This window comes from Antennarius striatus, chromosome 4 (assembly GCF_040054535.1).
Source record: "Antennarius striatus isolate MH-2024 chromosome 4, ASM4005453v1, whole genome shotgun sequence".
In the NCBI taxonomy this organism is placed as follows: domain Eukaryota; kingdom Metazoa; phylum Chordata; class Actinopteri; order Lophiiformes; family Antennariidae; genus Antennarius; species Antennarius striatus.
The window spans coordinates 8,799,069-8,811,204 of NC_090779.1; the positions used below are offsets into that span (position 1 = coordinate 8,799,069).

Genomic DNA, 12,136 nt, shown 5'->3' on the forward strand with positions numbered 1-12,136 from the left:
CGGAGAAATTTAAGCCTCTCATGGTTTGACTCAGAATTTTTATTCAGTTGCAATGTATTACATTTCCACAGTTAACAAAACAATGATCATTTGAGAACAAATAGTAAGCCACATGGGTTAACGGGTACATAAGACTTGGAACGGGAAGTCATCAACTAATAATATCAAAGAGTACAAGTAGTGATACAGACCTTACTATCAACTACCTAATGCAATGTAGTTCATAGTACACTTGTTTAGCACCATGTAACTTTTAATTAGGTTACATGTTGACTTAGAATCATGTATTGTAAGTGCAGGATAACCATGCCAGCCTTATAGACGATGACCACCGACAGCGAGCATATTACACATGCCTTGTCTTGTATATGTAATATACAGTATTTACCAAACAAGCAAACTACTACTAAAACACAGATCAAGACAGTTATAAGTGTATCATCGCCCATGAGGACTTTAGTGGACTACTGTTTAAAGTTTGCAATATGAGAAGCTATCAATGGGTGAACAACCAGTTGCTGTGTGAGTACCCTTCACACCGACGCCACATGGTGCCAAAACTCGAGCAGTTCAGTTGACCCGTTAAAAAATAAGACATTTCAACAGGCTGAGTAAAGGATCACACATTTCTGTCATGAATCTACTCATGCTGGGACTCCATAGTTTCAAGCAATGCATAACTACAAGCTATAAATATGTACAACATATTATTGAGACATTAAAAAAATATACAGTATATTCCCCATGCAGGACCATATGCAAAAATAACTTATAAAATGTCTCTTTCACTGAGCAAAATAGTTTTCATACAAGGGTTGTTTTCAATTAACATTGCTGCTAATATCTCTACTTGTTTAAAATAGATAAAATGCCAATTGATCGAACAATTAACACATAATACAGATAAACAGATATGGGCAAAGTACCTTGTACTTAAATTACTAATTAAATATAATCTATTTAATCACATTTTTGTATGTCATTTACGGTTTAGTTGATAAATAAGCCTCCTGATCCAGTGATTAGAGTGGTACGAGAACACTGAAACACCAGTGATGATAGCACATTCATAGTTAGCTAATTCATAGAATCAAAAATGCTTTGAAACGCGGTGACAAAGTTTAAACAGACATAACTTCAACTTCAGTGCTTAACATTTCAGTCTTCTGAATAAAACAAATCACAACAGTACAGATGACATATGGACATAAAGTGAATCTACGCTCTGAACAAAGTCAGTTATTTGAACCTATTGCAAATACCAAATGGTACAAACACATACAAACAAAATAACGCACAACTCCTAAAATAACCATCAAATGGAGAAACTAATGGGAACTAAGGTAAGTGCTACAGACATGAAGTGAAATATTAGACAGCTTGGGAGGAGGGTGAACTCTTGATTTGATGGATAGAATCTCTTTCTTCATAATCATTGAGAGATGCTTGAATTTTCCAATGTGGTTTGTCTCTATGGAACGTTCTTATGACACACTGGAGCAGTGTATGCTGGGGGAGCCCATCTGTGTGAGGACCTTGTCCAGCCACTGCAAGGGCCCGTTTAGATGCAGTTCTATCCAGCAGGGGGTGCTGGTCACTGTCTGACGTCTGCAGCACACAGGAGAGAGAAACACATGTCATGACTGACAGCTTCTCATACTACATGACGGACAATAAAGTCATTGAACCCTGTCTCTACTGATTCCACTTCACATTCAAGCATTTAACAGAACAAATACAACCATGGATGATTTGTCAAGATGTGAGAATATAAACAGTATGGATACAAAGAAGAAGCATATGAGTGTGTGTGTGTGTGTGTGTGTGTGTGTGTGTGTGTGTGTGTGTGTGTGTGTGTGTGCGTGCGTGCGTGCGTGTGTGTGTGTTCAAAGGGCTTTGTGTGCAATCTGAATGTTGGGTCCCTGAGGAGAAAAGGACATTTTTACTGAAGGCCCACTGACGACACGAGCATTCTCTGCTCTTCTTCCACACTCAAGGGGTTACCGATACCTGATCACCTCGATCAACATCCACTCTACTTTTATCAAAGTAAAAAGCCTTATAGAACTGTTTGTTGAGTAAATTTAAATTTACTTGAAAGAGAAATTCCTTTATTTTCAAACCCAGGGACACAACTTTTGTCTTTAAGAGAAATCCACTTATTTGTTACATAAACATGTCTCTCGTTCTCAGGGAAAAGTTGCAGAAAGACAATGACATGCCTGTCTTCCTGCGACAGAAACAGGGCAGAAAACAACACAGTCAAAGCTGGAGAAAGGAGTTTGGAAATTACTGAGAGAAATTGGCAGAAGTACTTCATTCCAACAAATAGGTTGAGTGTCAATCTGATTTTAAAAATCTGGATGAGGCAACAACTCACCTCCGAGAGATAAATTCACTTTGGGCAACAACGTTATTTCTGCTTTGACAAACAGATTGTATTAATTTGAATAAAGGATTTATCTCTACGGATCCTTTACATGATGAATGTCAGATGTGAAGTGGATAAAGCAAACACTTTTAGTGAAGGTCAGAGCTGCCCCAAATGGTCCCTACAGTCCCTGTATAGTACCTCTAAAACCTGTGTTAAATATGAATAATTTTCACATATCATTTTCAAGTTGATATTTGAATGTAGATCCTGGATTCACAAATGATACTAAAATCAGTAGAACCAGCCTGTCAAATTTGGGTAGAATCTGAAGTAGTATTTTACAAAAGTAAATGTCTGTTTGAATTATCTCACAGAAAAATGGTCAAGATTTTTATAACTATGATAAAGCATCGTGAGTAAACAGTATATTTATTTTATTGTACCAATGAATCATCCAAGAATGAATAGGATGATTCCTCTGATGCCTCTTCCCCTTACTGATTTTTAAGCCATTAATGATTGTACATTAACACATACTGGGACAATGTCATTTAATGTAAATAGATGTAATACATTCAAATAATTGTAGAAAGTGTCTTTATTTGTTGAAATGTATTTATTTACCTGTACTCAGCTCCCCAACCCTTGACAAAACTCATACGAATGGTGCACATCCTGGTGAGCTGGTACACAGCCTCAAAGCCCTGGTTGACTGACTGGGCGAGCAGAGCAGCAAACTCCTGGTTGTTGAAGATCTTCAGGTTGCAGCCTATCAAATAAATATTTATTATTAGGCTTACTAGGACTTTGAAAAAGGATGCAAGTTTAAACGTGGTCTGATTTGCTTCATGTGGTTCTGAGAATCCTTTCATGCTAACCTGGCGGTATTTTGCAGACTGTGGCAGGATGCCAACCATAGCGCTGGTTGCAGTTGGGACTCTGGACAAAGATGGCACTGTCACTGAGACACTCTGCAAATACCTCTCCCCCAATGTAGTATAACCTCACGCCCCGTCCTGGAAAGGAAAAAGTGAAGGGTTTCACTGGGCTCAAAGGTTCCTGCTGACTATGTCAAGCCATCAAAGAATCTGTGGTCCGTGTGAAAGAAAATGAGTACCTATGTGTCTGCGTGTGAGCTCTACTGCCGAGTTGCGGTTCACGTTGGACAGCAATCCCAGACAGAAGCGTTCGGAGTTTGAGGGGTCTGTGAATCCATCCACTGTGAGGGAGGGCTGGGAGGCATGGAAGGTCTCTCCTACACGTTGGTTCAGCTCATAGTAGGAGATGGAGCACCAGAAGGCAGACTCGCAGTATGTCACAGGCTGCAAGTCTGTGTGAGCAGACGGAGGGGATTAGATTGGGCAAACATTAAAAAAATAGAAGTTTTAATTAGGTGCATGAAAAAATGATAAAAAGAACTCTACTGATTTGCGATCAAACCAGCACTGTGACAACGCTTCAAAAACTCTTTCCAACAACTCCTATGGCCCCTGTACAGACTGGCTGGATCATGACACACATATTTATTGTTTTAACTCAGACCTCCTGGAGGCTTCCCGCAGAGATAGAATAACCTAACCTGGCAATCAAATATCATTATAATTGCATTACCTGGAGTTTTCTGTCATTGGCTTTTCCACAGACAAGGACAGATCATGGACAAAGACTCCATTCATAGCATTCTTATCCGGTCACTGCCCTGAGGTTCTGGCTCCCAGACAGTCCACTGTTGCTACGTCTATATTGCTCATATTTATTTTACACAAACACTCATCTCTTCAAATATAATCTGTTATCTGAGTCTGTAGACCTCATTTGAAGAGCACTAAGAAAACTATCACCTCTGTCTGGCTGAATGTCCCAACTTTTTTTGACTTAGATTAAAAGATCACTTGAATGTCCACAGAGTACATATACACAGTGCCTGTCTCAAGATGCCTGCAGCTTTCATTGCAATTTACAACATGGCTGCTGAGAACCCACATCGGTGACAGATAGTAATCGGAAAAGAAAAAAATCACTTCTTTTATATTTTACGTTGACAAATCAATAAGCTTGAGTGACCAGTAAAAGTACTTATTAGAACTTATGAAAAATTTTAGCCCCGGATTTGTGAAACATACTCAGGCAGCAAGAATCCTATGACACAAAACAAGTCCCCATGTACTATTAACTATGAGATGTTAACTATGAGACTGTCTAAAATGCTAAGGTATTATTTGGAGCTTTATAAATTTTCAAAAATGGAATGAAGAAGTAGCATCCATGACTAATACATGGTATGTAATACACAAAAGAATCAAAGTTCATGTTGTAAATAATTTATATATTTTAATATGATACCTACACCTAACAATATTACAACAAGTGTATATAATCATTGATAACTCCCTTGCTTACCCAGATTACTGTTTGCAGGAGACACAGGATTTGGTGACAGGCTGGGCGAACCTAAAACAGAGCAGGAACATGGGAATGATTTGTGTCACGATGAGGCATCAGGAGAACAGTGTGTGCTGTCATGTAACCCACCTGTGTCCATACTGACGTTGAGCTGATGATCACTCGTCTCACCATCCTCGCTCAGATACCCTGGTGGGGGAGTTTCTGTAACAAAGAGCGGTACACAGGGGCACAATTTAGCTTAGGTTGGTCGGTTGATCAGTCCGTATGTGGAGCCTTAGACATCATGTGGAAGCTGCAGATTTCCCATAATTCAGCTGACAAGCAAAACAAACAAACCAGTACAAAAGCTTGACCTGCTTGGAAGTAGGAAGTGGTACTGCCTCCAAATACAGCACTCAAGAGTGCAACTAACCACCGCTTAAAGTTAAGCATAAAACAGTGAATCATCACAATGAGACTTTACACTTTACAGACTCAAAGGTTTCATACCCAGAAATAAGAGTGAAATAATAGAGCTGGTTTTCTCACCAGGAATATAGTTACTCTGAGGTTCAATGCCAGCGGGGAAGTTGGTGTTCTCCGGAATGGATGGGCTATAGTCATCCAAAGGAGGAAACTCTGCTGGGATATCTGTATGTCGTGGCACGAGGACAGGAGGCAAAACTGCGCACAGATGCATTTATCAATGATTAGTTCAATTCTTACACTCTATGTCAAAAACATTACTTTAAATACAGTACTTTGAATCACGCAGCAATTAACTGCACTTACTTGGTGTCTCCACCCTCTGGTAGTGATAGGGGTTGACACAGACTTCATCTTTCTTTGTGTGGAAAGCAAATTCACAGTGATCAACAGCCCTCAGCTCATGATGGGACTGCAAGTCTGGCCAGCGCCACAAGCGACAGTAGATGACATGAGGAAGGCCTTTTCTGTGGGAGACCTGGAGACGACCATCTAATGACCTGAAAGACAACAAAAGGGCTGTAGAGGTACATGCACAATATTACTGAACTCATGAGTTTGAATTCTAAGTCACAGCCTAATTTGTACTGGTTTACTTATTCAAAGTAGAACAGAGGACAAAAATCCAAAGCATTTAACTGACATCAGACTAGTTTAAAAAAAATGTACGTCATTATTTCTTTTTTTCATTCATTGTACAAAAATACTCTTCTGTACAAAAGACAGTATTTAATGCCAACTATTCCCAGACAGTATCCCAGGTCAGGGAAACACAAAGAGTCTGAAGAAGACTCACATTACTTAAAAACACAGAAAGATGACTGCAGCATTCTGGAACTCTTCCCTCACAAAGATTACTGATGGTAGCAACAACAGTTCACCTCATTGTTGAGCCGTCAAACAAGAAACATATGGTTCTCATTATTCCCAGTGGCTTAGCTTCCTTCAAAGTATGTCATGGGGTCTGGGGTAAAATAACCACTGTTATTGTTACTGTTGTGCTATAGATCTAAATGAACCACGGGTTTGCAGACTAAATCAAATTTAAAACAAGAATCAAGGTAGTCAGAAACTGCAACATCTCGCAACTTAGGTCAGGGTACCCTGAAAGTAGTACCTGACAAGTGCATAGCTTTGACTTCTCAGGGTAAGTCAAAGCTATGCACTAGCTGTGACCATTGATCAAAGCTAGTGCATAGGTAGATCAAAGCACTAGCTTTGATCTATGGTCTTACATTGGCCTCCTCCCTCGTCTTTCTATCTTATCCGGTTCATGAGTGTACAAAAGTAGAAATTTGACCTTGATCTAGTTTTCTCAAAGTCAAAGACATCATCTCATTTTCATCCCCTTTGCCACCCGAGTAATGTGCTTTTTGTTTCATCTTTCCATCCACAATGTTTGCAAAGATATTTGGTGGACAAACGAACGAACGAACAGATGGACTAACACACGAACACTGACACTTACAATACATTACCGCTTTGAAGCTGTATGTAAAAATCATTGCTTATTCACAACCTAAAGCAGCACATTTTGTTGACACTGATGGGATTCTGATTTAGATATGCACTTTTTCTTTTAAATCTTAGCTTTGGGTTAAATAATACATTCTACACTTCAACGTCCTGTAACATAAAGACTGACCCATTAGTAAACATGTCTGACATTATCACATAGTATTGTTATGCAATATTTTATCAACTCTCACAATAGGGACTGGCGCTGATGTCGACAACCAAATAGACAAAGGGTAAATTTAAATTCTGACTTCATTCAGAAAAGACTTATCTACATGAGAAACGCTGACAGACACACAGAGAAGCTTCTGTACAGTAATATCAAAAACTAGAAACCTCTTCCAAAATATCAATTCTGCTTCCACTTCCAACACTTCAGTTGAAGCTTTCAGGCCGCTTCAGTGACCATCACAATGAGACGGCTTCAGACTCATCTTCAAGTCCTGGCTTTCACATAGAGGATGTATTTGTTAGGTCAGCTGAGGTCAGCATTCCCATTCCTTTGCTGAGACGGGCCCACGCAATGTTTTTTTTTCTTCCTGATGACCTTTCTGACACAAAACTACAAGGAGGCGATAAAAAAACCAACAACTGCACAACAACCTGACACAAAATTACCCTGCATCTATGAATGCCCTTGATTCTCTTTTCCTCACCTATGACAGGGCCAAAACCAGCACTTGAAAGCACCACATAACTACAGCGTTTGGCCAACTAACACAAAATCCTGCGCCTGTGTTTGAAGACGATTCATCAGAGCAGCAGGTGGCAGTATTCAGCTGTCAAACAGAGATATCGGAACACGACACACTGAAAATACAGACGTTAGAATTATTCTTACATTTTGAGACCAGTGTCTGTCATCACTGACAAAGTTTCCGTTACTCTATTCGAGACAGTCATGTTTTCGTGAAAAGTATGTGTGTATTGGGATTATCACTGAAAGTCAAGAAGACACTACTGTGTTCCCCACTTAGTGCTCTTTTACTCATTTCTGTTTCCGTTTACATGCGCAGATTTGATTTTAGCTAAAAATAATGATTTCCTGCACAGACTTATTCTGCCAATAACTTAACATACTCACTCAACAAAAACCTGCAAACCAAGGGTCAACTGGAGCAAATAAAGTGGGACGAAGCTTAAAATGTTATGTTCGAGGGCACGTGGAGAAACTAACTCTTCCATTGATGGGTCAATTCAGCTCTGCTCTAATGTAAAGGAACAGCCAATCAAACACAGGCTTATGGGATTTATTTTGTTTACAAACATTACTAATATTTCTAAATTATCTTTGTGATGTTATGTGGACGTGGATTGAAACACACATGAAGAGTACAGCTAAATTTGTGATCCTAATATGGCGCTCATCTAAGAAGTTAGTCCTACCCATGAGCAAGTTGCTATTAAGTGGAAAGAGATGAAGCAGAGGAGACAGAAGACAGGGAAATAATAGAGCCTGCCATGTACACAAAAGAAACAGCAGGCACAAAACGAAGACTAAGGACACTGATGCAACTCAAAGAGAAGGAAAAAGAGATAGCTCACAGCATACGGTTACACGAATCCCTCAAGATGGAGAATGACAAATGCTCAATCTGAGGTAAGAATAATTTGTTGCGTAAACCTCAGTGATAATTAACATAACGTAATTTATTTACTGATGATGTGACAAGTCGCATCCATTTTTCATAATAAACTACGTCAACCGCTACCTCTCATGAAGGCACAAGTCAATAAGCAGGGGGCGGGGTTAAAAACAGGAACTGGAATTGAGCTAAAGTAAGGCCCGTATGTAGGTAGGTAGTAAATCCCTACAGTTTAAAACCACTCTAGCTGTCAAAACCCTTTAAATGCTTACAACCACTTTCACCATTGTCCCCAATGACAAGCAGAGCAATAAGTGGGTTTACTCTACCACAGAGTCTCAAGACCTCAACTGATATAGACAGCAATCACTCACTGACATTCAGTCTCTGGACCACCAAACCCTAACCCTGACCTGAACACTAGCTCTTCCCAGCGCTCACACCTGAGGAAAGTTTATGGAGCATGATGACACCTGTGCCTTGGCTCTTAAAACAATGATGGTAGACTTTTCTGTTATTACTCATGAAGCTCACAAGCTTCCTGGTTGAATGTCCCTCAGACCAATAAGTGAGAAAGGTAAATCTGGCCATTTTAAATGGTGCTCACTAAGAATCTACTCATCAGGTGAACTGTAGAGATTCCATAATATCTTTTTTCTGCTCTGAAACTTCATGCAACATCATTGAAACTATGAATATCCAGTCTGCTCCACTATAAGAGGCTTTGTCTCTTCACAGCCTCCTGATGGATCAATCAAGTTTTGATAAGAAATGTATTTACTGTACTTCCAAAAGAGGTAGTGTTTTCAAGGTATTCTGTTCAGCTTGTTTGCTTGACTGTGAGCAGGATTAAACTAAATTCACTTGGCTGATGTCCATGAAACTTAGTGGGAGGATTGGGAATTCATTCGTAGGAATGAATCTAATAAAGTTTGAAGTAAATCTGAACAAAGGTCCAGGAATTTCTCTTTCACTTTCTTTAGGATTGTAAGAAAGAGTTCTTTCACTATTTCTCTCTGTTATGCATAAACTATCTAAGTAAGAAGCAAGGACGACCCCATTGAATTTCATGGGTCTACATAAAAGGGTAGATCAATGGAATTTGGATAAGGATTTAATTAAATTGAATAAAGACTGGTGGGGCCTTGGCACAGCACTGCGCTCAACCAAGTTCCTTTCTTACAGTCGTTCTATATTACATTACATTCTAGCACTTAATCAGGAATATGATTGTACATACTTAAAATATAACATTTATGACAAGTAGATAATTAAAAACAGGCTAATTTACAGAGAAACTGCTGACTGAAGACAGTGACAAAGAAACCAATCGTTTCAATTGAGCAATATTTATTACTATTACAAATAAAAATTTAACAAATCCAGCATATCTGATGCTGTGACCTGCTATGAAATTAATAACCAGTCACCAGATTCTGGCGTTTTCCTGAACTATCCTAACCGATCCATCACAAGGAATGACCTCCAGTTGTGTAACAGGCCCTGATTTAAGTACTGAAACCATCCTTCTTTTCTATGTGATTTCTATGTGACTCAAGTCAGACGACGGTACGTGCCACTGTAGAATGATCCAGGACATCTTCTGAAATCAAGCCCCGGTGGACTATGAGCCCTGCTGGGGATTCTTGTCCTACTGAAATGCTGTTTCATCTTCCTCGCAAATGACAAAACATTTTCTTCTAAGATTTCCTGATACTTGATGGAATCCATCTTACCCTCTTCACGCTGCATATTTCCATTGACAAGGAAGTGAAGCAGTTTTGGTGCATCAGAGCCAGTGTCATGCTTCCGTGTAGGTAGGGTGTTCTGTTTAGCACATGCTTCATCCTTTTTCCTACAGACATACTACTAGAGGTAAGATCTTAAGCCTGAGCCCGAGTCCAAGCCTGACCCGGCCCGAATAGGCTCAAAATACCCGGGTCTGGCTTTAATACCCGCGGGCTCGGGTAGGGTTGAGCTGGATTTTTTAGGCCTGATATTGCCTCTACATACTACTGATCTATAGACCTGGAAAGCTACAGTTTTGTTTCGTCTCTAAACACAGTATTCCGAACATTCTCACTTGTCTGGATGATATGAATGTACTTGAGTTGACTTTTCTTATGCTTTTGGTGAAGACGTTTGGCTGAATGTCTTATAGTTTAAACATTGGGACCTTGTGTGAACTTAAGCCTTTACAAAAGAGAACAGTGGCACCTCTTACTTCACTCTACTGTGAAAGTTGTCACTGTTTTAGAAACAAACATGTGCTCTTCTGAAGGATCCTATCTGGGATTTGAGACTGCAGTTGACAATGGAAGTAGTATGGGTTTTTTTTAAATCTGGAAACATTTCAAATCTGTTCCACTTACACTGGTCCTGTGAGATAATGTTATTATCACCAAACAGATGATAAATAGCATATATTGCCAATACACCTCATTTACAGTACTGTGCAGGATTGTGCAGCTCACCACAGCTACTGAACAGGTGAACCCTGTTTAAATCTCCATTAACTTGTTACAGAGACAGAGACCCACAAACAACAACTGACTGTCATTCCTAAACCTGGACCAGTACCTTCTAGAATAGAATAGATAGAAAAGAATGTTAGTCTCTACGTATCTACTGGTGTATTATAACGGAAAATCACATTACTAACCACAATGTGGATTTAGCGGTTGTCACACCACATCTCTCACTTAATACATTAATGTAGCATGTATTTCTATCTTGGATGGAGGAATTATAATACATTATATAAAGGGTATTTAAATACACGGTAAACTAAACGCCGGGTTACGTTCGGACTGATCGGCTAATGTTGCCTGTAGTCGGTACTGTAACAGCTAAAGATAACTATCGATGCTATCAAAACTCACCACACAACAATAAACATTTTTAGTCTTATTACTAAACCTCAGAACCAGCCAGTGTCCTCAGTCCAGGCTCCTAGAGCCGAACGTCTAGCCTTCTCCTTCATGCTAACTAGCAAACTACTCCCGTCATCCACACTGGTTTATCGGCCAGCGGAGCTAGCCGCTAGCTAGCCTGGCCGGTGTCCTCACCTGGGTATGGTGATGCATTTGGTGTTGATATTCTGGGTGGTGATGGCTTTCTCCAACTCGTCCAACTGCCCCGTCTTTTTCAACTTCTTCACCAGACTTTTGACAGCCTTTTCACACCATTTCTCCTCTTGTCCGTTCTGCTCTCCCTTCTTCCAGCCAAGAAGCCTCTTCACGATAGGAGGAGTGAACGGTAAAATAGACATTTTAAATGTCTACCGTAGCCGGTTTACCAGTATGTTCTTATTTAAATACGGTTAGCCGGTCCGGTTAGCTCTTCACACTCCCAGACAGCCGAGCGGCCGGTCGCTGCCAGGGGAGCAGAAGCGCACGTAGCGGGACACCTCTGACCAAGTTGTCCGTTTGGCGGAGTGGAGCGGCTCTCCAGCTGGACTGGCTGTCGGTCTGCCGCTCAGCCCGCTCCGTCACCTCCCCCCGCTATTCCCGCTCTTCCCGCTCCCTCCCCCCTACACCTCCTCGGTCAGCTGCTCTGCTCCCCACCTGTATAAACCAAACGCGTGGAGCTATTTTTCTGAACATTCTGTACCGCCACGGAATAAAAGGCTGCTATATCTGTCATAATACACATGGCACCTGGAAATATCCCGACCCTCATGTCAGCGTGGGCTCCGAGGAAAACAATTAATTATAGCATTCAGTGAAGTTGTATACTACCTTCATGGATCTGTAATATTCAAGCATTTCTAAAAATGTTTTTGCAT

The 12,136-nt window shown here is 40.3% G+C and overlaps 1 protein-coding gene across 1 annotated transcript; it reads right to left on the reverse strand.

The window, feature by feature from the left end:
* Window positions 1-29: 29 nt before the first annotated feature.
* Window positions 30-11,806, reverse strand: smad3b (SMAD family member 3b). Its single transcript, XM_068313728.1, has 9 exons — window positions 11,418-11,806; window positions 5,552-5,745; window positions 5,309-5,443; window positions 4,907-4,981; window positions 4,775-4,825; window positions 3,492-3,704; window positions 3,253-3,390; window positions 2,999-3,143; window positions 30-1,608 (listed from the first exon to the last, which is right to left on the reverse strand). Exons 1-9 carry the CDS (start codon window positions 11,618-11,620, stop codon window positions 1,485-1,487), a joined length of 1,278 nt encoding a protein of 425 aa, XP_068169829.1. The 5' UTR covers window positions 11,621-11,806; the 3' UTR covers window positions 30-1,484.
* Window positions 11,807-12,136: the final 330 nt, after the last annotated feature.